This window comes from Pelophylax lessonae (genome assembly GCF_965119305.1).
Source record: "Pelophylax lessonae genome assembly, chromosome: 4".
Classification (NCBI taxonomy): Eukaryota; Metazoa; Chordata; class Amphibia; order Anura; family Ranidae; genus Pelophylax; species Pelophylax lessonae.
Window position 1 is genome coordinate 246224730 of NC_138771.1, and position 26626 is coordinate 246251355.

Genomic DNA, 26626 nt, shown 5'->3' on the forward strand with positions numbered 1-26626 from the left:
ATGTTGCTAGTGACCCTTCAGGTAGGGGGGGAGTGGCGATTCTGGTTAGGAAAACGTGTCTACTCAGGATTCGGGACTCGTACCTGGATCCTCAGGGACGTGCCATTGCTTTGGTTTGTGACTGTCAGTCTACCTCCTTTACCCTGCTCAATATATATGCACCCAACTCAGGCCAAATAACCTTCCTAGAGGCAATACTGGAGAAGGTTTCCCGCTTTGCTCAGCCCTCTCCAGACTCCGGTCATTTGTGATAGACTGGCTACTGGCCTGGCGGAATTTTTCACTCTTAATGAGGGTTCTGTGCACGATATTTCCACACTTTGGGAGACGCAGAAGCCCGTTTTCTGGGGCTCTTGCATTGCTGAGAGCTCTAGGATGAAGAGGGAGGCTGGCTGTCTCAGGGCCTCCCTGCTGGCCGATTTGAGGTCGGCAGAGTCTCGGCTTGTGGGTTCCCTCTCAGTGTTGAAGCTTAGGAAAGTTGTACACCTTCGAGAACGTATTAAGTCCCTAGACCTGTCCAAGGTTGCCAAATCCTTATCCTGGGCGAAGCAGAAATTCTATGAATTCTCCAACAAACCACATAGGATGTTAGTTAATAAACTTAAGCCTCGACCCTTTCATTCGGTCCCTGACCTCTTAGTTTAGCCTGATGGTACCCCTACGCACTGTCCCTATACTATGGCTAAAGTGTTGGGTACCTTCTATAGCCAACTTTATAATTGCCTTACTCTTGAGAACAGCTTTACTTTCACTCAAGATTGTTTTGATGAGTTTTTTAAGGACCTGTCCCTCCCCAGGTTGTCCGCCTCTGCTTTATCTAAGTTGAACGCTGACATAACAGTAGAGGACCTCGCCGCTGCGATTAAGGAGCTTCCTTCCCAAAAATCCCCTGGCCCGGATGGTTTGCCGTACCTTTATTATAAAACCTTCCAATCCATCTTGGCGCCTCATTTGTTAGCTTTGTATGCCTCCCTGCTCCAGGGGAAGACTCCCCATCCTCAATTCACCCATTCATACATCTCTGTTATCCCAAAACCGGGGAAAGATCCTTCTCTCCCCGATAATTATCGTACTATAGCCCTGCTAAATTCAGACTACAAAATCGTTACGAAAATGCTTGCAAATAGGCTAACTCTTCTTATTCCCAAATTGATCGATAGAGATCAGGTGTCATGGACTTGCAATAGTGTTTGGCAAGCTTACCTGTCCCTTCATGTCTGTATTAGAGGTCAGACTGCACTTCTGGTTCCGTTTTATCACCTCTACTTCCTGTTCCTGCCCCACCCCAGGTCATCACAGGAAGTCTATATTAACCAGTGAGTGCATTGCAGGTCTGCTTTGCTGTTCAACAGTGTTTGTTTCCTGTTTCCTGTTTGCCGTGTGCTTGATCTACTTTTCTGTGTACCGACTTTGGCTTGTCTCTGACTATTCCTGGTTGCCTGTTACCCTGACCTTTGGCCTGTCCCTTGGTTACCCTTGTCTGCCTGTTACCCCGACCTCGGCTTACCCATCACCATTCCGTGTGTCCTGAGTGGCTGCTTCCCTTCTCTCCCTACGGAGCGTGACCTGGGGGACCCCAGGGGCCGCGACCTGGGCCCAGCTGCAGCCAAGTCCATCCTCACCACTAGAGGCTCTGGTGAACACCTGCTGGGTCTTAGACTCCGCGCCCTGGGGAATCTTGGGCTCATGTTCCGGTCCATCCGTAGCAGTCTGCTATCGGGTTCACTACCTTGCGTTGCGCCCCTGCCTCCAACAGGGTGCAGTTGTCACCTGGCCACAGGTGACCTGATATCAGGTAGGGTTTGTCCTGTCCCGCCACACGGGTGACAATACTAGGCGCACTATAGACCTGATTGACCTCCTTAATAGATTCCCCCGCCCGGCTTTGGTGCTGAGTTTGGACGCACAGAAGGCGTTTGATCGCTTGAGTTGGCCATATCTCTTTGCGACTCTACAGCAATTTGGCTTTCAGGGCCCCTTCTGCAGGCCATTGGAGGCCCTATACTCGCCAGTTACGGCTCGGGTATGGCTGTCGTCTGCTTTTATGTCACCCTCCTTTGTGATGCATAATGGTACCCGTCAGGGTTGCCATTTGTCCCCCCTGCTATTTATACTTTGCCTGGAGCCCCTGGCGGAGGCCATTAGACAACATCCAGACATCAGCGGGGTGCTGATGAGACAGAGGGAATACACTTTATCCTTATTTGCAGATGACATTCTACTGACCTTGACTAACCCTTTGCTGTCTTTACCGCCCCTCCATGCTGTGTTGTCCTCTTTCAGCGACATCTCCGGGTATAAAGTTAATACTACAAAAACTGAAGCACTGCCCCTCCATATACCCCCAGATCTCCTGTCCCAGCTGCAGGGGTCATAACCCTATCGATGATGCACGTCCACCCTTTCATACTTGGGGATTAAACTAACGCCCTCACATGATACCCTTTACCAACACAACTTTGTAGCGTAGCTTTCTGAATTTTATTTGGAACGATAAGGTACACAGAATAGCCAGCTCTGTGGTTTTCTCCCCACGTCGGAGAGGGGGGCTGGGGGCTCCAGATATAGTTAAATATTATTTTTCATCCCACCTCCGGGTGGCGGCCTCATGGTCTTCTTTGATGGCCCCCAACCGGTGGTTGGAGATTGAAAGGGGTGTGCTCTTCCCTGTCCAGCCTTGCTCTTTATTGTGGTCAGCTAATCTACACACGGATAGAATCTTATGGGGTATGTGCCTTGCACCCATGCTCTGTTCTTTGGATGTATGGCTCAGGTGTTATCGTAAGTACTCTCTCTCTTCACCATGCCCACCGCTAACTAGCATTTTGTTTAACCCCTCCATTCCTGATAGTCTACAGGTGGGGCGGGTGTGGACATGGACGCGGGCTCCCCTGTTTTAGCTTCGCAATCTTGTCCACCCGGTCTCGCGCACCTTATACTCCTTTGAAACCTTGAGGGAGAAATTTAACATACCCAAACATACTTTTTATTTTTACCTGCAAATTCGTCATCTTTTTCATTCCATGACGAGATCCTTGACTGTGGAGAGGCCCACGGCCTTTGAACAGTTGACGGCGCAGGGGCCTCACCGGAGACACTTGGTATCCACCATTTACAATATTTTACATGATGCTCAGCCATTGACGGAGGACGGTCACCTCTATATGCGCAGATGGTCTGAAATATTACAGAAACCCATTTAACTGCAGCTATGGGACAAAATTTGGTCTGCCGCTTTTAAGTCCTCTAGATGTGTGGTGCAGAGAGAGACAACATTGAAAATTCTGTTGTTTTGGTACAGGACCCGGCTAAATTGCATAAGATTGACCCATCGTGCCCGGCCATTTGCTGGCGCTGCAACGCTGGTTTGGGCACGCTGTATCATATTTTTTGGCAATGTCCTCTCATACAACCTTTTAGGGCCATGGTGGGGTCCAAGATAGAATCGGTGACGGGCCTGTCCTTTCCGCTTGACCCTCTTCATTATCTCTTGGGCCTTCCCTTCCCCGGGGGTTTCCAAACTCACCAGGCGATTGATCTCTTACCTCCTGGTTGCGGCCAGGAGAGCAATCCCACTGTGCTGGCGTCAGACGGGGTCTCCTGACGCTGCTCTTTTTCAACGTCTGGTGATGGAGATACTGAGAATGGCTAGAGTCCATGATGAAGTTTCTCGCTTCAATGCTATCTAGGCAGATTGGGACCTTCAGGATTCTGCCCTGATATGAGCGTTCCTTTGTTTCCTATTGGTTAGCATCCCATTTCACCCAGTGAATTATCTAATTTTCTTTATGGCCTGATGTGTGCTTTGTATTGTTTTGTTCTCTTTTACTTGCGCACACCTACTGGGACTGTTTTGAACTGCCTTGCAATGTTTTGTTTTCGGGGTTACCCACCCCTTGTCTGTTTAATGTACCCGTTTATATTTTCAATAAAAATACAATTTCAAAAGGGGTTGTAAAGGTAAAAGGCTCTCTATCTTTATGCTTTCCATGAATTGGGATAAAAAAACTTCTGTTTGCAGCAGCCCCCCTTAACCCCCCTAATACTTACCTGAGCCCATCTCTATCCAACGATGTCCACATCTGCTTTGTCTGTCCGGTACTCTCCCTCCTGATTTGCTGAGACACAGCAGCGGCACCATTGGCTCCCGCTGCTGTGAATCAAAGTCAGTTAGCCAATGAGGAGAGAGAGAGGGAGCAGGGCCAAACCACGGCTCTATGGCTGAATGGATACACGGAGCTGCGGCTCGGCTTGGGTGCCCCTATAGCAAGCTGCTTGTTGTGGGGGCACTTGAGAGGAAGGAGGTGCCAGAAGCTCCAGCCAGGGACCCGAGAAGAGGAGGATCCGGCCTGCTCTGTGCAAAACATCTACACAGAGCAGGGAAGTATAACATGTTTGTTATTTTTATAGAAAAAAAAAATGAGACCTTACAATCACTTTAAATCATGTTGCAGTAACCTGCAGTAATGCCCGCACGTTACTGTGCAGTACGACAAAGCTTATGTGTGAATGAACCGCAAGTCTGTTTTTGTCTACATATTAGAGCTTTTTCACACTGAGGCACTTTTCAAGCACTTCGGCGCCTGAAAAGCTTACAAAAACCTATTCCCATTGAAATCAATGAATGCTTTCACACTGAGGCGGTGCGCTGGCAGAGCGGTGAAAAGAATCCTGCAAGCAGCATCTTTGGAGTGCTAAAAAAGCGCTTTAAAAATGCCCCTCTCCATTGAAACGACTGGGAAGCGCCTCAAACGCCTGAAAAGTGCTTCAAAAGCGCCTCAAAATGGTTTTGGAAGCAGTTTTTGAGTCACGTGTCTAGAGAAAAGCGCACTGCTAACACCTTAAAAGTGCCTGAAAAGCGATTCAAAAGCACAGCAAAAGCGCTGCAAAAGCGATCAGAGTTTTATGGGCAGTTTTCATGCGCCTCAGTGTGAAAGGGCTCTTACTGAGCGTTATCAGTTCTTTACTAAAAGGAGAGTATTACAAGTTTCACACTGAGGTCCTTTTCAAGCTCTTTGGCACTAAAAAAAGCTCCTGAATAGCTCACGAAAACCTATTCCTATTAAAATCCGTGAATGCTTTCCCACTGGGGTGGCGCGCTGGTGGGGTGGTGAAAAAAATCCTGCAAGCAGCATCTTTGGAGCATGTTTAGAGTGCTAAAAAAGCACCTCAAAAACACCCCTCTCCATTGAAATGAATGGGAAGCGCATCAAAGAAGGAGCCCTGTGTTCATTACTGGTAGAACAGCGGTCTGCCTTGTTCACAACGGCAGGCGGCCGTTCTCTGCCCACTAGCGGTCCCGTGAAGCGACGTACAGGTTCGTCGTTTCGCGGGACAGAGCCGACCTGCCGCCGTAAAACTATGGCGGCTGGTTGGCAAGCGGTTAACATTACTTTAAGGCCTTATGCACACAGGGCTTTAAAAATGTGGAGTTTGATAATTGTTTTTCTGCCTCTAAATGCCTATGTTAGTCTATGTGTTCTAGCACACTTAGGCATCTAGCAGCAGAACCCCCCCCCCCCCCCCCTTGCCCTTTGTGCGCTCATCAGGACAGGAGAATTTTGTAACAAAAAAGCGCTTAACACCCCTGAACACCAATTGCATTCAGCTCTTGAATTTCCTTTCATTCCAATGGGCTAAAAAAATATATGAATTAATAATAAATATGAATTAAAAGAGTGAGTGAAAACCCAAACGCTTGATGCATCTAAACTGGTTTGCAAAATGGGGCTTTAGGCCCCTTTCACACAGGCAGACCGTTCAGATCTGCCTGTCCATTTTTTTTGGCGGGTCTGAATGGATGCCTCATGTATCTCTATGGGGCATTGGATGTCAGCGGAGACATGTCTGCTGACATCCGATCTGTCAAATCTAGACGAATGGAAACCCTATTTTCCATCCGTCCAGCGGATCAGATGAGAACGGACAGACGGTCCGTTCCCATCCGATTCCCCCATAGAGAACAGCGGGACTTGACAGCTCTGTCTCCGCACACAGCGCGGAGACAGAGCTGCCATCCGCCTGCTCAGCAGGGGATCGGCAGATCGATCCCCCGCTGAGAAAAACTGAGTCCCTCCGACGGACTCCCTGTGTGAAAGGGGCCTAAGGCATGCTTTTTTACGCTGCTTTTTCCTCCCCTAGAACAAAGGCATCGGGAGAGGAATAAAAGACATCCTGTGTGCACAAGGCCCTAAAATGCACACTATATATATATATAAACATTATTCCTAGAACAAATCTTTGTTTTATACTTAACAATAACATACAGAAACCATCAATTTTTGTTTATTATTTATTTATTTATTTATATCACACAATGTTTCATTGAAACTCCAAAAAGAAGACTTCAACAGCTGTTGAGTTGTTGTCTTAAACAATAGTAATATTTTACATTTATACAGGAGATGCTAAAATATGTATTGCATGAGCCCCTAGGTCGTACTTACAGTAAAATAAGCAAAAACCATGTGCTAATTCTACTCCCCCCCCCTCCCTCCAAGGTAAAAAATTATTAAAAAAAGAGATTACTTATTTATTTACAAAAATTGACCCCTGTCATCATTTTTTTTAGTGATGATATCGACCTTCCATACACTGTAGACAGTAAAACACGCAAGTATTTTCATTCTTTGAGCAGTCCATTTTTTTTTTTTTTTTTTATTTATTTTATTTTTTTACTTCGTGCTATATTGTAAAGGAAGGCCTATAATCAAAGGTTCATGTAAGCAAAAAAAAATCAAAAATTCTGAAGTAGTATGTGTTGTAAAATAAACCAATCATAGTTTAATGAGCAGCTACAACTTTCTCCAGTTCGAATATCCTATATACAGTATCTTACAGAGGATGATGAGGTTTATTTTTTGCTTCTTTAAAAACCTTTTCAGTGTGTTAGACGGGGGCATGTTTAGTTTGTGTCTTTAGAAAGACTGTCTAAGAATAGATGAGTTATACCTTGCTCAAACAATCAAAGCCCCTATTAATATGGCATTACCACTCCAGGATATGAGGTTTACGTAAAAGGTTTCTTACAATACCTGCTGCTGACAGATAGTCAATTACAGCCAAGGATGGGCTGCTAGTATGTTTAGAGTGGACTAAACATTTACATATGAGTTATGGCAATTGTACAAAACCTGACAATGAGATCATTGACCTCTATGGAGAAATGCCATACACATGGGTCTCATTCTGTAACACGCAAGAGGTAGAGTATATTCTGCTTTTTCCATTTCTCCAACATGTGTCTTACAAATACCTTAACTTATGTAAACATCGTTCACTTTCCAAAACTGCTGAAAGCTGAATGAACTCCAAAAAAAAAGGCTTAAATGCACATCTTTCCAAAAGGATCCTTGCTCTCTGGGAAAGCTTTGAAAGCTCCAAAGTTGGAAAGTGGAGAAGTACAGTAGAACAAATCCGGTGTCACCCAAGAGATGTGAAGCAGTTCTCCCCCAAAGCTTTAATTCCCTTTACACTGCATTTTTGAAGAATTAAACAGCCCGCTCTAAAAAAACACTACCGATAGGTTTATTGATGTCACAAGATGCATACCCCTTCATTTTAAGGTTAGGGGTTCCCTTGAATGCTTTGTGTAAACCATCTAAAAACAATGATCAAGACAGTCCACGTACCAAACAAATAAAAATGTATCTACAACTGAAATATTTACAGGCTATTTATATATTTACACAATTCTTCTATACATATATCATAAATATTGAAAAATAGGTTGCTTTTCAATGAGTCAATGTTCTACAAATAGCACATTAGAGTATATATTCATCCGTGGAAGACAATGAGATGACAGAAGTGGCGATCTATAGAGATCTGCATGATGAAGATGTGCGTTAAGGTTATTTTTCTTGGTTATTTATAGCAGGTATTGAACTATCACACTTTGCACAGGTTATACACCTGTAGTATTAAATATTAAAAAATATATGTAGTGTTCATACAGAAACAGCATTATCTGCTGTGTACACAAGTTGATTATATTTGTATGGTACCATTGTGCGTTAATTATGTGAATAGCTATGCAATCTACTGTATATTATATGTGAGAACTAGTGATCTTTTGCTGCACCAGTTTGTTGTGTATATATTGCCTATACAGAATGGAAGCAATGGGGGGAGATTTACTAAAACTGGTGTACACAAAATCTGGTGAAGCTGTGCATAATTAGATTTCGTCTCCAAAAAACGGAAAGGTTTCTTCACCGTAAGAGCTGTGAAAATGTGGAATAGACTCCCTCCAGAGGTGGTTCTGGCTAGCTCACTAGTGGCGCTTTTCCACTGCATGGAACCAAACGGTTCAGCTCCGTTTTGTGCTTTTCCACTGCTGGTACCGCATGGTACGGTGTAGGAACGGTTCGGTACGGTCCGGCGGCCTTTTCCACTGCATGGAACCGAATGGTACGGCTCTCTAAAACAGTAACACCTCGATTGTGGTTCCAGGAGGTACCATATCCCACAATCCTTTGCATGCAGTCACTGCTAGCCACTGATTGGTCAGAGAATCATTGTTATCCCACCCACTTAACTTTAGTACTACTTTAGTGGAAAAGCAAACCATACCAAACCGTACCGAAGCGTTTCAACACCATACCATGCGGTACCAGCAGTGGAAAAGCAAACCGGGCCAAGCAGGGCCGAGTAGAGCCAAGCCGGTACTTGCAGTGGAAAAGTGCCATAGATTGCTTTAAAAAGGCCTGGATTCTTTCCTGGGTGTACATAATATAAATGGGTACTAATATTTATAGATAAAGCTGATCCAGGGAATATCCAATTGCCTCTTGGGGGATCAGGAAGGAATTTTTTCCCCTGCTGTAGCAAATTGGATCATGCTTTGCTGGGGTTTTTTCGCCTTCCTCTGGATCAACTGTGGATATAGGATTGTGTATATGGGATTGTATGGTTGGGTTTTCATTACTGTATTTTTTTTTTTTTTATTGGTTGAGCCAGATGGATTTGTGTCTTTTTTCAACCTGACTAACTATGTAACTATATAATAACCAATCAGCATCTAGCTTTATCTTGTTCAGTTAGGCTTGGCCAATAAAATCTAGAAGCTGATTGGTTGATATGCACAGCTGCACCAGATTCTGTTTTGCACCAGTTTTAGTAAATCTTCCCCAGTCTGTAGTAAGTATAAATATATTATAGGAACTAGTGATATTACAAATGCATAAGTCAGCTCCTGAACGATTTGCTTCCGCAAAGCACTTCATCCATTCTGCATAGGAAAGAAGTACACTTTAATTTGGAAAAGTCTGTTTAATCTTGCATGTACCATACTATGTTTTTAGGCCTCTAGGCATTTTATCCCTACATGCAAGGAAAAGAAACTGTAAAATATTATATAAAGACTTGTAGCTTTCTGGCGCTTTTCAAATTCTACAACCTTCTATATCGGCAGTGTCACTTACAGAATTGTGGAGAATGCCTTCTAAAATGTATACAGTAAAACATTTTGTGAGCAAAAGAACAAATCAGGCCCCGTGGTTCATGGTTAGGAAAACAGAAAAAAAAAGAGTTGCTCAAGTAATTCAGTCATTTATAAATTAAGTTTTTAAATATTGAAAACTACTGTACACGATGTAAACTGTCATGGGCTTCAATAAATTAGCCATTTAAATATTTCACGTATGTACCATCCGTAGAAAATACCCGCATGTAACACAGGTAATGGTTTGACCATCAACTAATTTTTTTTTTTTTTTTTTTTTAAATAACCAGGTAAAATATTTTAACAGTCTTTTACACCCATGCTAAAAGGAGTATTTTGACTTTCATTTTTTTTTTCTCTCATGTTCAAAAAGGCCATTTCAGTATGAAGATAAACTGCACTTTCCAGCAGTAAGCTGATGACAGTAAAAACATTGTTCAACCTGCTTTTACAAAATTTCTCTCTCTCACTGTATCCCATGCTCAAGTGACTATTTACTAAAATACTGACTATTTTTAAATATACTGTAGCAAACCAGTAAAGCGTTCTTTAAGCACAGTTTCTGTGTAGCTCCCCCTCAGAAGTGCGTCCAGTATGGTGAGCAATTTTTTGGTACAAAAAAAGGGGGAAGGGATCTGTCCCATCCACCAGATGAACACTTTTGCAGTATAACATTTACTCACTTCAAATGGTTCCTGTAGGCACGTTCAAGTAATAACATACAAGTATGAGTAACAATAATTGACAACGACCAACCATGTGGCTTCAATAAAGTTTAGATTTTGTGTCCATTCTCCAGAATGGAATAAAATTACTTCCTTCTGCCAAAATCTTGAAATAAAGAAGGCATTGTCCTTGTCAAGATGTAGAACTAATCTCTGAAGAGTCTTTTTGTTCTACAAGAATGGGTGTCTTGAAGGAAGGAACTGCAAGCAATGGTTTACATTTCATTCTCAGTAGAAAGTTTGGGAGTGAACAGTTCCACTTCAAGAAAAGTGCCGCGTTGCTCACCGAGTCATCTAGTGTTTGCCAGAAGCAGTGTGGATCCAGTCAAGAATAATCAGGGTCATGCTTCCAATCATCACCACAAAACCGCTAATGAGGAATAGTGCAGCCTACAAAGAAATACATGAAAGTTGTCATTTTATCTGGAAGGTCACTGTGATCATAACACATAATATGCCACAATGACTAAAGTTCAATAAAATGATCCTGTCATAAATTTTATGAATTAACGCTAATGTACATCTCTTCTCTGTCTGGTCACAGGTCAACTATGCATCTATGCTGCTTTTTACATCCACTTCGAACGGAATCCACTTACAACGGAATCTAATTATTATCACTGTGCTCTATAGTAAACTACTTCTCCCAAGCCTCTCCCATCCTCTGCAACTCCCTACCTCAATCTGTTCACTTTTAGAGGATCCCTGGAAACCCTTCTCTTCAGAGAAGCCTATCCTGCCCCTACCTAACAACTGTACTTTTATTTTCTCCATCTGTTCATCCCCCAGTTACTACCTTTTGCATCACTTGACTCTTCCTTTTAGAGCCCATTCACACTGCCGCGACTTGTCAGCCTGACAAGTCGCGGTCGGTCGCGGTCCATTGAGTAGTACAGGACCCGTTCTAATAGGAGCGACACAAGTCACTCCGACTTCGAAAAAGGGTCCTGTACTACTTTGGGGCGACCTCGGAGCGACTTGCATAGACTTCCATTATGTGAAGTCCCTGCAAGTCGCGCCGAAGTCGCGGTGCACGCGACTTCACAGGTCGCCCCCCGAAGTCGTGTCGCCTCAGTGTGAACCGGCTTTTAGAGTCCTACGATTCCTCCTGTATTGTAACTGTACAATCTGCCCCCTTGTGTAAAGTGCTGTGCAGACTTTTGCCCCTATATTAGTCCTGTATAATAATATTAATAATAATCTATTCTATACCCTTATTTTTTTTTTTAACTCTTCCTATTAGTGTGGGTGTTTCACAGTATGAAAAGGCCTGAACCCCACCTGAGTTCTCAGAGGGCTTAGTGCTATGTGTCGTTTAACTAGTTAGAAAAACTAAGGCCAAGAGTAAGTGCCGGTTCACATTATTGCGGCTTGCGAGATCGCATGTAATTCGGAGCGCACTGCTCCTTCATTACATGCGATCTCCTGTGCGGATGCGAATTCAGCCATACACTTTGTATGGCTGAATTCGCACTGCATCCACACCAAAGATGCACAGGAGGCATTTTTCGAGCCGCCTCAGAATCAGATCGCACAGTGGTTCACACTTGTGTGATCCGATTCTGTGCGTACGGTCAGATCGCACAGCGATATGCGATCAAACTGGGGGTGTCGTTAACATTTAATTGACACCCCCTGCGTATCGCATATGGCAGTGTGAACTGCCAGAGGTGCGGATGCGATGCGGGAACACGCTGCATATTCGCAGCGTTCCCGCATCGCACAAGTGTGAACCCGGCACTTAGTATGGTTATATATGGTCATCATTTTTTTTTTTTTTGTCATTGTAAAGCGTGGACAGGCCATGTATGACATAAAGACAGTGTACAACAGTGGTTTATCTTGAACTACAACAGAGGTACAGTGGCTCAGGTATCACATTTATAGTGTAAGCCCTTCCTGGTCTCTCAATTTGGCCATGGGGCTTACACCCATTGGCATTATAGAGTGCTAAGTACCTAACAGCATGATAAACATAAGAAGGGGGAATAAGGGCCTGCCATGAACGAAGAAAGAGATAGATAGAAGGGGGGTGGAGGAAGAAGGTACAAGGCCATCATTTTTAAGCTGGTAGTAGATATTACTATTAGTACAAGAAAAGAAATAAACACTAAAGAACATTTGAGTATTGGCAGTAAAGTAATATTTAAGGCATTTTCAACAGAAAATGTACATACATGTTCAACATTGATTGGTTAGAGTAAAATACAGTGGAAACCTTTGTTTTTAGTGTTCAGAGATGCCTAATTGCATCTTAAACTGGACATTTTTAACGTATGTGTTCTTTCTAAACATGAACTATCAGAAGCACACTTTGGGGGTGTTTTACTAAAACTTGAGTGTGCAAAATCTGGTGCAGCTCTGCAAAGAAATCCGCTTCCAGCTTTTATGGTCAAAGCTTAATTGAGCAATCTAGTTAGATGATTGGTTACCATGCACAGCTGCATCAGATTCTGTGCACCAGTTTTAGTAAGCCCCCATTAACACTACCGCGACGCTACTTCCAGGGGCGACCTCCGAGATCGCGGTGCGAGCAGCGCGCCGCGACCTCGGAGCGGCCGCCACGGACTTCATAACATTGAAGTCTATGGCGGTCACCTCCTGGTCGCCCCAAAGTAGCTCCGGACCCTTTTTCTAAGTCGAAGCGACTTGTGTCGCTCCTATTAGAATGGGTCCGCTGCTTCCCTATGGAAGGCGACCTACGGCGACCTGTGAGGCGACCAGGTCGCCTTAGTGTGAACGGGGGCTAAATCTCATCTTTGTAATAAGAAGCAGAACTGCAATCAAAACATTGATACCCCAAAAACACATGTATACACTACGATTATACACTACTGACTGTTGCTCTAGAAAACCATCAACATCATAACAGGAGACTTACCCCAATCTTCTGCACTGATCTACTGGATTCCTTTGTCACTAGCCTGAGGTAAAAAGCTGATGGCAGGATAAAGACCAGCATAGCAGCAGCAGAGGCACCTATGACACAAAAGGAAAAATTCATTAGTTTCTACACAAGGAGCTGAGTTAAAAAAAAAAAAAAAAATCCCACCTACATATACATTAATAACCTGGCATTCTGGTTAACAAACTGCTGCTAGTATTTAAACTGCTTCACTCTGAGATGTCAGTGTTTTCCCATTTCTCTATTTACTGGCATTTTTTCCTGCACTATGCAAATAATTTACCCTCAAGGCATCTGATGCTAAATACAAAGCAGCGTAGAGAAAAATAAACAGAGTAGTTGTTTTTCCAATGACTCACCAATGAATCCAAAGATATCTCTGATGGTTGGGACAAAAATGACCAGGAAATTGGTGAATGCCAGAATGATAAGTGTGATCAGGATGTGGCGCCACCAAGCAAAGTCTTTCCCAGCGCACAACAGCTGAATGATGGAGCTACGGATCTAATATAAAACAAAGCCAAGTTAGGTAATGAAAACAGCACAAAAAAATCAAGTGACAATATAGAAACTTTTATTGTACAGATGCAGTAAATGTATGCAACATAGCTTGCATTATAATACCCTCTTGCCCTACAATGCTGTTTTTATACCATTTCAATTTTAATTACTATCAGTGCTCAGCAAAGTGCAAGTACACATTTGCAGCCAGCTTTCTTATGCGTGCTTTATTTTAATTGGACTTTACTGTCTCTGATGAAGTCTAAAATACTTTTTGGAGTAATTGGAGTAGTATTGAATCTATGCTTAACGGAAAATGCAAATAGAAATGCAGATTCTTTGCTGACTTAAGATATATTACATTTGAAGGTGGCCATCAAAATTTATTTTAATTATGTATACGAAAAATAACAGCACTTACTGGGAAAATAACAATAGGAACAGTTAAGGTGACAGCCATAAGAACAGCCAGGCGCACAACGACAAATATAACTCCAGCTCCTGGAACCTTGGAGTATGTGTGGAGTAACTCTGGCTCAACCTGTCCTGTGGACCATAAAAAGAGTACTTATTTAGTATGATGACAGAGATTATATATATAATAAAATAAGGTTTTTGCATATGTAGAGTTTTGACATCATGATTTCTATGCAACACATCAGTAAATGCAAAGTATTGCATATTTTTATCCACATTATGATAAATTAAAAGAAAAACATCTTACAAAACTAACTTTTATAGTGGTGGTATTAAATCACTGGTTGACTTTCTAAATCTCTCAGAAACAAACACAGTAACATTTCCCCACAATCCTTTGTTTCTCTGCTACCCTTCTACGAAGCCGTAACATGGAACCACTCTTTTGCAGCTGAACCCTAAAATGATTTGTTTATTTAATTTTGAAAATCACATTAGGGGAATGTAATGCTAATAAAAGCTATGCATTGGCTGTGTTCTGGTAGGCATATTTTATAATTGTATTTTCTGCGAAAGCATGCAAAACTGAAGTAGCAAATTTTGGGTGAAGTTGGCTTTTATGACAAAATAAGCACTTGACAAGTACTTGAACTAATTTCCCCTAATACTCAAAAAGTCATTATGACATCATATTTCTCAAAATACTTGAATTTTTTGAAGGTGGCAGTGGAAGTATGTGATATGGAAAGATCATAATATATTATGAAAGGTATTGGGAGAAAAGAAAATTCAGATTTCCTGTGTTTGTGCACCATTGAACCTGAAAAACACAGATCAGCCGATTCACTGTGAGTCCAATCCCACAAATATTGCCCATCAAGAATGAATGGATTGGATTATGGTTTTCCTAGGTTCATGGATTTAATAACAGCAGCTACATGATATAGTAAACCTTTGCAAGAGATTTAGGGACTAAATTTGTATTTAATAAAAAATAGATTACGACACAGTATGGTTTCGGCATATTAAATATTCTAGGACAACACTTGCAATTGAATAAAAACGGACTAAACAACAAATTGGCTACATTTTCAAATGCCGCTGGGAGTTTAGTTACATCGGGTTTCGTTTTGCGATTATAATCTACTGGCAGAACATATAAGTAGCCTCAGATGTTTTTTCATTGAAAACATATGACTTTTCAACTTGTAAGTTGTAATAATTACCATAGAAAGTCAAATATCCAAAGAGAGCAGCCAGGAGATACATGATAAACATAGCGAAAAAGGACACGTTTGAAACATTCATCATTCTTCTACGGCTTCGGCTGCGGAGAGAGAATAGGATACTTTTAGTACAGGCTCGTTGGCAGTCAATGTTCTTTTACTGGCTTAAAATAGAACAGATCATACCCTTTAAGTTCCTGATAAATTGGAAGGACAGCTGGGTGACAGACAAAGGAGAAAGTCAAGATGGGTACAGCATACACCGTCTGGAACGGAAAAGAGACAAACATTTAATTACACAAATAAAAATAACCTAAAATCTGTAGAGTTAGGTCAAAACATAACAAATGTCAATAAACGTTGCCTAAAAAATTGGCAATTTAAAGAGGCATTATTACCTGTGAGTTGTAAACAAAGTATTTTGGTTTGCACATTTCATTATCAATGGTCTCATTCAGCTCATCACTGTGTATCGGAGCATGTGTGGTCAAGTGGGTCAACGTGTGGTTTAAAGTCATGTTGAGGGCATCATTTTCTAGTAAGAGAGGGCAAGCGATCTGAAATTTCTTGTAGATAACCTAAAATGCAAATATAAAAATGATCAAAGAGGTGATTTGGATAAATATTATTAGATAATAGCAGTCATAGACACTATTATGGTCTTTATCAAACCAACTTATTACTATAATGTTGGTATCAAAAACTTTCAGCTTCTATGTTACATCAGCCAACCCCATCAATGACAAAAGGTAGCAAAAAAACAAAACAAAAAAAAAAACAACATACACAAATGCTTTTTAAATATAATATGGAAAATACAAAACCTGTAAAGTTTGTAATATCTTACAATGTTTATTATAATAAAAAAATAAATTCTTGGAAAAAAAATATAATATAACATTTTCAATAAAAGTTGGAAAACATTTGTACCCAGTCAGATGAGGAAGGAACACCTAAAAACCTTATGGCTGCATGAGACTAATGCCAATGGTTCAGGATTATATATCACCTATTTTTGAACTGTGGCATTAATATACCTATATGTTGCAAAAGGTGGTCTACATAAGAGTAGTAATTTAAAGAGATAAGTCCACCCAAAACTAACATTCTAATTTTTTGTAAGTTCTGTACAGTTAAAGAACATGAACTTGTTTTATGCCTCTCAGGGGTTCTAGAGAAAAGGTTTATGCACATAAGTTCCCCAGGTTTGCACACATGCCCCATGAAATATTACAGGTTTTCGAAATCCTGTTTGGATACTGAATATATTTTATATTAATGAAAATGCAACAGAGGAACTGATGGGGGTTGATTTACTAAAATTGGAGAGTGCAAAATCTGCCGCAGCACTGCACAGAACCCAATAAGCTTCTCGTTTTTTTAAGTCAAAGCTTAATTGAATAAACTGAAGTTAAAATCTGATTGTCTACCATACACAGCTGAACCAGATTTTGCACTCTCCAGTTTTAGTAAATCAACCCCACAGAATTTATAGAAGAGTGATCCACTAAGATGGGTGGAAACTGAGCCAGGACCTATGACAGAAAGTTCTTGCCCTGAAATTCTCAAAAAGATATCAGAGATCAGCGGTGTGCCTCCCCCCTTTTCCTTCCTTCCACCAGACTTTGGTAACCAGTAGAGTACAATTTTGGGAAGACTGACTCTTTAGGAATATACTTACAACAATGAGGAAGAACACCATACACAGCAGTGAAAAGCCACTCGTGTAGCCCAAATACCCTGCAATAAAAAAAAATATAGAGAACTTTTTAAAACAAACGCCATTTGAATATCAAACAAATGTGTAGCTAAGCATGATTGATGAAAAAAAAATGATCTAAAAAATCAAATAGCAGATTACATCAATCAGTAATGATTTATAGTATAGGATTGGCCAAGCGAGTTACAATCTCTATAAAGTTTACCAAAACTTTTGTTTGTAGAGTTTAAATAGATTATACAATCAGGTTGTAAGAAGTTTACTTCCCATTGGGAAAAACTTACCCAAGTTTCTTAGTAGCGACAACGGGAGTATGAGGCCTACAGAAACCATTACAACCAAATAATCTCCATTTAAGTACCATTCACTGGAAAACATAAAAAAAAAGCAAAGTAAGCGGCCGGATAGTAAATAAAAATATGGAAAGACAGATGTACATAGACATCTGTAAAAGGGTGGACTTTAAGGGCACATTCATGAGACAGGTACATAGACACAAAATTGTAAAAAATCTGATTCATTGAATAAAATATTAAAGCCCATTCAAAATATTTTTTTTAAATTTGTTGTGTAATGGTAAGGTAATACTACTTTAATATCCCCTCTTTCAAATCCATAAAGAACATTAAAATACTTTAACAGTCACAGCAAGAAAATGTTATTATCGTTTTTAGAGTTATATAAGCTAGGGTGTGTAATGAAAACGGTATCACACGCCTTTAAGGGACAGCACACACAGTCCTGGTTGAAGTATTAATAAAACATCGCTCAATATTCCAGAATTCAGCATGTAACTGCCAGTAAAGGGCTTGTTTTGGCATCTTATGAGTACAAGGTATTAGAACATGCTTTCATAGGCAGGACTCTCTTCACAGGGAGTAACTAAAGAAAGCACTGTGTTCGCCCGAAGACATTCATCTCAGTGGAATGCGGTGTGTTAAGTCACCAAACAAACATATTTTGAAGCAGCGCACTGGCTGTCCCAGGGATTGGCCTCTTACAGATTCTTTTTAAAAATAAGTAAAGTCTTTTGGTCAAGTTAGAAAAAAGAAAATTACTGAAGATAAACAGTTTTTCTAGTTAAGCATCGGTTTCCCCACTAGGTGAACCTAAGCTTAGCTCACATCTTGAGATGTGTTTCCCCGCTATCTTATCTCACATAGTTGACTATCGGGGCTGTCCTTCTGAAGGACATTCTACTCTCCTTTGTCAGACTTTTCTGTAGGCTCTCAAAGTATAATGAATGTACATTTTTCAGAGGGGGTTACTTTAACTTACCAACCCTCACATATACGAATCAGTACAACCTGCTTGGCCCCTCACTTATCACTACACCCTGCCTGGCACCCTACTAAAAAAAATAAATAATATATATATATATATTTTTTTTACTACTCAAGTATGTATTCTTTACTTAAAAATGTACCTTCCACTGCCCTCAGCCTCCTGCAAATCTCCATATTTTTTGTTCCTGTGATCTAACTGTTAGAGGGTGACTAGGTTTGTTCTCCATGGTCCCACTGTATGTAGGAAGTAGTCACTGTCTCTTGCTTCCTGCAGAGATGGACTATTGGATGTGTAGTGTGCAGAGAGCAATGCATATTACTGCAACTAACATGCACTGCTTGTTTCAAACCAACAGTGAGGTTAAAAGGAAAGGTTCTGAAGCCCTTGGGAGATGTTAGAAGGAGGCAGAAAAACACAGTATTGGCGCTTTTCCACTGCATGGAACCGAACGGTTTGGCTCGCTTTTGTGCTTTTCCACTGCTGGTACCGCATGGTACGGTGTTGGAACGGTATGGTACGGTACGGCGTCGCTTTTCCACTACATGGAACCGAACGGTGCAGCTCGCTTAAACAGTACCACCTCGGTTGTGGTTCCAACAGGGCCGTACTGGTACCATATCCCACAATCCTTTGCATGCAGCCTTGACTGCTTGTCACTACTAGCCACTGATTGGTCAGAGAATCATTGTTATCCCACCCACTTACTTTAGTACTACTTTAGTGGAAAAGCAAACCATAACGAACCATTCCAACACCGTACCATGCGGTACCATGCAGTGGAAAAACAAACAGGGCCAAGCAGGGCCGAGTAGAGCCGAGCCAGTACTTGCAGTGGAAAAGTGCCATAAGAAACAATTTAATGAAAGATATGGCACTTTTCCACTGCAAGTACCGGCTCGGCTCCACTTGGCCCTGCTTGGTTTTCCACTGCTGGTACCGCATGGTACGGTGTTGGAACGGTTCGGTACAGTTTGCTTTTCCACTAAAGTAAAGTGGGTGGGATAACAACGATTCTCTGACCAATCAGTGGCTAGTAGTGACAAACAGTCAAGGCTGCATGCAAAGGATTGTGGGATATGGTACCGGTACGGCCCTCTTGGAACCACAACTGAGGTGGTACTGTTTAAGCGAGCCGTACTGTTCGGTTCCATGTAGTGGAAAAGCGTCGCCGTACCGTACCGTTCCAACACCGTACCATGCGGTACCATGCAGTGGAAAAGCACAAAAGCGAGCCGAACCGTTCGGTTCCATGCAGTGGAAAAGCACCAATAGTTTACTGTACCAATAGGTAGTGGACGTGTATTAGCTATTTTTGGAGAATAAGATATAGTTTAGGGCAGGGGTCTTCAAACTATGGCCCTCCAGTTGTTCAGGAACTACAATTCCCATCATGCCTAGTCATGTCTGTAAATGTCAGAGTTTTAAACAAGCAAAATTGGGGGAGCAAACCCTGAACATGTATATCTAAAGCCGGTGCAGCTATGAACCAAGCGACATGTATATTAAAATTGATAGTCATTTCTTTTGCATGTGTGCGCTATTCTTTTTTGATATACATGTCGCTTGGTCCATAGCTGCACCAGCTTTAGATATACATGTTCAGGGTTTGCTCCCCCAATTTTTTGCTTGTTTATTATGCATTCGGTCTGACCAGACTTCTGGGGTTGAGCATACCACCCCCCACACACACCTGTACTCTATCAGTGTCCACTATCAAGTAGATATAGGAGGAGTCCTTTGTAGTGCATTAGCACATCTCTCCCAGCAAGGAGTGTTGTCTCCAAGGGTTAGAGAGGCTGGATTCACCCCTTTTTTATGGATAGTGTAGGACCCACTGACAATGGGGTACTTTGACGCAGTGGTGGGCTTGAGCACGATATGGCCATATGGTGGGACTAAATACCCATTTTTATTTATGGATTGTCTCCATATTTGATAGTCATTTCTTTTCTCATGTGTTCATTTCTCATGTGTGCGCTATTCTTTTTTAATATAAATGTCAGAGTTTTACAATGCCTCATGGGATGTATAGTTCCGCAACAGCTGGAGGGCCTTAGTTTGAGGATCCCAGGTTTAGGGTAACTATAAGGTGCCTCTTCCCTTTGGACTGAGTGCTCCTCTGAGCTGGGCAGTTTTTACCTTTACTTTTTTTTAAGCCCCAAATAAATGGTGCCGTTTTAAAAAACTGAATAAAGTTTAAAGTTGACTCAAATATACTGAAAGTTGAAATGACTAACTTAATACATATGAAATAGTTGTGGCTATGCTAAGGAAAAACCTGTATCATGGGGTTTATGGTGTCGTTTCTCAAACCATAAAAGTTTACTAGAGCAAGATACTTACGTAGCATTGGGATCAGCACCAGTCAGTTCCTTTATTACAAGAGGCAATTCATACTTTACAATGTAGAGGTAGCTTGACATTGCTGCAAAAATAGAGAATGTATTAGCTACAAATAAAAAAAAAAAAAACCTTTATTTTATATAGCTGCAGATGTGATGCTGGTAGAAGTGAATGACCTACCTCCAATATTTTGCATGGTTATGGATCCAGAGGCTGCAATTTTTCCAAACAAGCCAAATGCTTTAAATCCCAGTTGCTCATACAATAAAGAACCTAAACAAATTAAATACACATTAACAATAGGACATTTGACAAATTTAATGTCTTTAAAAAAGTGATGCGGTTTAAAAATACATACCTCCTTCATTTGCTGTCTTTAACAGTAGGTGAATGGAATAGAGAGAGAATATTGACACAAATGTCAAAAGGATCCTACAACACAAAACAAAAAGAAAAAATTGGTGAAAGTTCCCAACAAAGGTGTGTCAGAGCAATTGTGTATATTGATGTATAAATGCATTTATGGCTTCCATCCTACTGTGTCACTGACTCATTACTCTATTATTACACAAGACCAGCCCAAACCTGTCAATTTCGCACTGTACTTGTTTAAGGACTGTGATTTATTGCACTTGCTGTGTCATGTATTAACATAACCCTTTGAAGGATGCGAAATACCCCCTGGAGGGACCATTTCACATGATTTAGCAGCTATCTAAGCAGTGATAAAAAAAACTTACAGAAAGAAAATGGAGTATATATTTTTCCTAAACTGATCTACAAAGCAAATTGTTTAGATCTCTTTCACATATTACAGGATACATGATTTACAAAGGAGAGAGAATCATGTTCCTGACCTTCTGATGTCCTGTTCTGTGCTTGTTGGTAATACAGAGAATATGATTAGTATATGGCAGTGCCCAGGATTGGTGACAGTAGTAGTGACCAATACTTAGTGGTAGAACTACTGCCATAGCATCCCATGTGGCCACTATGGGGCAGAGGGGGACCTGGTCGGGACTAAGAGGGGAGAGCTGTCCATCCAGGTCCACCATTTTTATCTTGCCTTATTGTTGCATTATATAGGAGGGGGTTCTAATTGTGTGTTCTGACACCAATGCAGCTTAGTTGAGAGGAGGGAGGGATGAGTGTTGTTTAACAGCATCTTTCTTTCTTCCTAAGGGGCCCCAAATTTTTGCTATGGGCCCTGTGATTTCTAGTTATGCCCCAACCATTACTGCTTGTCAAGGGTGCTTGAGTACAATATGACTATACAAAGGCTTTAATGAATGGGGGATAGGACGTATATAAAAGCATAGCTCTGACACCATTGGACTAATGGTACTACCAACTGCAAGAACTGAAAAAAAAAAATCAGGGCTGGGTTTGTGCTTTGTCTTGCTGTTGGAAAGAAATGTTTCCTTTATTTTAAAAGAATAGTATTGTCTCAGTGTGCTTTATTTTCGGAACTCAACGGCAGTGCCAAAACTGTTCAGAACACTAAACAATGGAAACAGTGTACATTATTGTTCTTTATTTAATAATAAATATTCCTTTCTAAACCAAATCAGAGAAATGCTGCCCCTAGTGGAGTCTAGTGAGAAAGCACTGCCCCATAAATACACATCTACAGAAAGCATCAGCACAAAATGTCAAGAAAAAAAGAAAAGGGGCGTCATTGGGAAAAAGGTCACTGACAATGAGATACTTACATAAATAGTGCAATCCCAGTGTTAGCCATGGCATAGGATAGACCTAGAATTCCACTTCCCACAATGGCGTTACTGAGGTTAAATACTGACATGCCAAAGGACGTCGTCCCTGGAAGCTAAGAATAAAAAAAGGGTGCGTTATGGACCTGGCGAAAACATACAGCGTATGTAGTTCATTCGATCTGAGCTTATACATACAGATAGGGATGTACTTACATATTCAGTCTCACATTTCTTCTTTGTTAAAGTAGGCTCAAGAAGGAAATTTTGGTTCTCTGCATCCATGTCATAATGCCTGTAAATGAATGAACATGAGATCAGTTGTCCAATCTAAATTGGGAACGTCAACGATTGTCCAAGAGTTTAATAATCTTATACGCAATTGCCCTTGCAGAAGAGATATAGCGTTTCTATGACGATATCTTTGCATAATTAATGCCATACGGTCGCGCATACAAATGAAGAGGACTAACCCTTTAATGGATAGCTTCTTTGCTGGATATTCCGGGTAATTGAAATCATCGTTGCTGTTGTTGCTGGCACTGTCCTCATCCGGAGAAATATTAAACCTTCCAATCTCTTGTTTGTTCATGCTGATAATGAAAGATGTACCAGGAGCGTGTTCACGAGGACAGCTGATGTAGTCTGTGTGGCTGCTGCCGATCGCTGCGCTTGGCTCTCTGCCTGCAAGGAAGGCAAACGTCAATACTGCAGTGTGCAATTCAACCACGTGATGCTTTATCATCACGAGCCAGGCAGAAAGGAGGAGAGGGGAGGAGGTTAGTCAGAGTGGAAAAGTACTGGCTTGTGCTCATAGAGAATACAGCAAATTCCAAGTCACACAGTCCGCCTCGCCCCCCTCCCCTTGTCCCTCTCCACCCATACTTGTCAATCAAACATTCCAAGGCCATGAGCAGATATTAAATCCCACCTAATTCAGGCCATTGTTTTATTATGGCCCCTCCATATACCATTGTATACACCATAATACTTTTATACTAAAGCAAATATTTAGGGTGATCATCATCACCACTCAGATGCTACATTGATAGGTAACACAATTATTACTTATATATAGCATGATTGAAAAGAATAAGATATAACTGCTAGAATTGCTGTACTGGCTAACAAAAAACCCATCTATAACATTAATGTGTTGTAGGACTAATGTGGTTGTTATCAGCTACGAAAACACATCTACGTGATCCAGGTGAATAATCTGTGTATATCCAGGTAATTAATTAGTACATTATATATATATAATAGTGTGTGTGTGTGCATATATATAAATATATATATATATAGTATATATATATATATCTAGTATATATATATATATATATATATATATATATATATATATACACACACACACACTATTTTACCATTAATGATCAACTAAGCATAGGATCAATGGCAATAAAACATTTATTAAAAAAAATATATATAACTAAATATATTAAGTTTAAATGAAAATAAAATGTCGGTTATTTGAAAAAAAAAAAAGGAATTGCCTCGGCGGTTAAAAAAAAAAAAAAAAATCAGACAGTATTTCAGTAGAAAAAGGCGCCCATGTCTAGAAAATTCTCTATAGGGGCTGAGTTTACTGGGGAAAAAAAAAAGCTTGCGAATAAGCGACCAGTGATGCTCGGCGTTGAGCAGTGTGCGATACATGGCCACTCCTCGTCTCCTCCTTCGTTTCCTCAAACTAACCTCTACTCTGCAAGAATCTGATGCAACCACCACATACTATTGAAACAGATCCCCATCCATGTGCCGGATTTCCTCTCAACTCAGCCATCCAGTACAAAGGAGTGGACACTCCTAGAAATTCATCGAGAAATTATTATTCACTATGGACAAGTGATCACCCAACCAATTTCGTAAGGATAGGATAGACAGAGATAGATAAATAGATCTATATAGATGATGGATAGATTGATTGATCGAGCAATCGCTTAGAGACGATTATTAGATTGTTGTTTAGATAGATTTAAATGATGCAAAGAATGATGATTCGTTATATATAGATAGACAGATAGATAAATAGACAGATCTCTATAGATGATTGATTGATCAATAGACAGATATATAAAGATAGATACATAGATGATTGACAGATAGATAGAGATGATGTAAACATTGATGATTAGTTATATTTATATGATTAGTTATATTTATATGATTAGTTATATTTATAGATAGATAAATAGGCAGATCTATATAGATGATGGATAGATTGATTGATGAATAGACAGATTTATAAAGATAGATACATAGATGATTGACAGATAGATAGAGATTATGTAAACACTGATGATTAGTTATATTTAGATAGATAGATAAATAGGCAGATCTCTATAGATGATTGAATGATCAATAGACAGATATATAAAGATAGATACATAGATGATTGACAGATAGATAGAGATCATGTAAACACTGATGATTAGTTATATTTAGATAGATAGATAAATAGGCAGATCTCTATAGATGATTGATTGATCAATAGACAGATTTATAAAGATAGATACATAGATGATTGACAGATAGAGATGATATAAACACTGATGGTTAGTTATATTTAGAAAGATATAAAGCTACATAGATGATGGATAGATAGATGTTTAGCTAGCTATAGGTGATGGGTGGGTCGATTACAACATAGATTGAACGATCCACAGCAAGATCGATAGAATCTTTAGAGATCTGGTGCAGAATCCATTCATTATTATGGTCACCTATAAACCCACAGATATCTCAGACAATGAGCCATGGTAAATGGCTGTACAGATCAGACACACTCCGATCTCTATAGTCTGATGCAATGTATAGAGGAGGATTACTGGGTATACACAGAAGAGAATTAATATATGTGGGATTGGTCCCTGGCTGCTGATGAGTAATGCCCCCCCCCCCCCCATGCAGGCAGCCCCCGTCCAATGTATACATACACAGCAGTCACATTCACAAGCCTCGTGCTGCACTGTCACCCACACAGCCTGCCGATGTTCTTACCTTCCAATCCTCACAGATGTACAGATCCGGCTCCCCTCACACGACCAATGCTCCAATAATTAGAAGAAGATACAGAAATAAATAGGATACAACTATAAATACGCTCTATTGATATAAATAAAAAGAAAAAGAAGTTCCTCGTTCGACGGCGCTTCTGCAAGTGCTGGTCTCCCCGGTTACAGTCGCTTAATAGTGGTATGCAGAGGGAGGGGCGGGGTGGGGCGGGGCGGGGCTGCCGTGCGTCATTTATCAATAAAACCTCTTCTGTCTTTGTGTACCAACATTAAAGACCACGCCCCTGTCCCTCCCACTACTGCTGGGGCTCGGTGAAGGTTCAAGTGCGGCGTGTGAGGTTCTCCTCCTAGTCCGAGCTGTGTTTGTTGTGTGCTGCCAGGGTACAGATACATACAACTCTCACACACACACTCAGGGGGGCGCTATTCAGTTCAGAGATTCCAGAGCCTGTCATTGCTGAAGGTAGTAGCTAAACCACTCCTGGACCGGAAGCTCCCCCCCCCCTTTAGGCCTCATGCTGCACACCCCACATGTTACAAAAAACGCCAGTAGCTTTGTAGTGAGTTTTTCAACGCTTTTTTTTAGCTTTTTTGCATTGGTGTTTTTTAGCATCTTTTGGCGTTTTTAGCTAAAGTTCACCTCTCTGCTATTTTAACCACTTTAGCGTTTTTTTGGCGTTTTTTAGGCTACGTTCACATGTCGGCGTAGCGATCGCGGGTAGAATCACTGTGATTCTGCCCGCGATCCAGAAATCATTGCAAATTGCGGGACGCCTGTGGGTTGCCCGTGATTTGCAATAGCACCCCAAAAGCTGTGCAATGTTGCCGCGATTTCCGCCTGCTGAATCGCGGTAACATCGCGCAAAAAAATTGCGGGAGGCATGACGCCCCAAAGAAGCTCTTGTACCTTTCTTTGGGCGTCATGCGTCCCGCGATTTTGGCGATTTGCAATGATCTCCAGATCGCGGTGATTCTGCCCGCGATCGCTATGCCGACATGTGAATGTAGCCTTAGTGTTTATGAGGTTAGAGTGTTTTTACAGCTGAAAAACGCCACTCAAAACCCATTAGATTTCGTTTTTTTTTACAGCCAGAAAAAGCCCCTGCCCAAAAACTGCTGATAACAGTCTGTGTGTACATGGAGACATTGGATAAAATGCTGGGGAGTTTACTGGCTGCGGAAAAAAATGTCTGACGCCAAAAACAGCCGCTGTAAAAACGTCCAGTGTGCATGAGGCCTAATGACCAGGCCATTTTTTGTGATTTGGGACTGCTTTACGTTAACTGACAACTGTGCTATCGTGCCTTGCTGTA

The 26626-nt window shown here is 41.1% G+C and overlaps 1 protein-coding gene across 1 annotated transcript; it reads right to left on the reverse strand.

Moving 5' to 3' along the window:
- Positions 1-9540: 9540 nt before the first annotated feature.
- Positions 9541-25477, reverse strand: SLC38A2 (solute carrier family 38 member 2). The gene is made up of 16 exons (XM_082254378.1): positions 25300-25477; positions 22755-22965; positions 22498-22576; positions 22282-22397; positions 20928-21001; positions 20750-20842; positions 20570-20651; positions 17224-17306; positions 16901-16959; positions 15618-15797; positions 15406-15485; positions 15220-15320; positions 13998-14122; positions 13435-13579; positions 13052-13149; positions 9541-10560 (listed from the first exon to the last, which is right to left on the reverse strand). Exons 2-16 carry the CDS (start codon positions 22871-22873, stop codon positions 10465-10467), a joined length of 1530 nt encoding a protein of 509 aa, XP_082110504.1. The 5' UTR covers positions 22874-22965; positions 25300-25477; the 3' UTR covers positions 9541-10464.
- Positions 25478-26626: the final 1149 nt, after the last annotated feature.

Excerpts from the sequence above, each read along its gene's own strand:
- SLC38A2 (XM_082254378.1), bottom strand. The coding sequence starts at position 22,873 with ATGAACAAACAAGAGATTGGAAGGTTTAATATTTCTCCGGATGAGGAC. Across the intron at positions 22,398-22,497 it reads AGAAATGTGAGACTGAATAT|CTTCCAGGGACGACGTCCTT; the intron begins GTAAGTACATCC and ends TTTTATTCTTAG. Across the intron at positions 20,843-20,927 it reads AAAGACAGCAAATGAAGGAG|GTTCTTTATTGTATGAGCAA; the intron begins GTATGTATTTTT and ends TAATTTGTTTAG.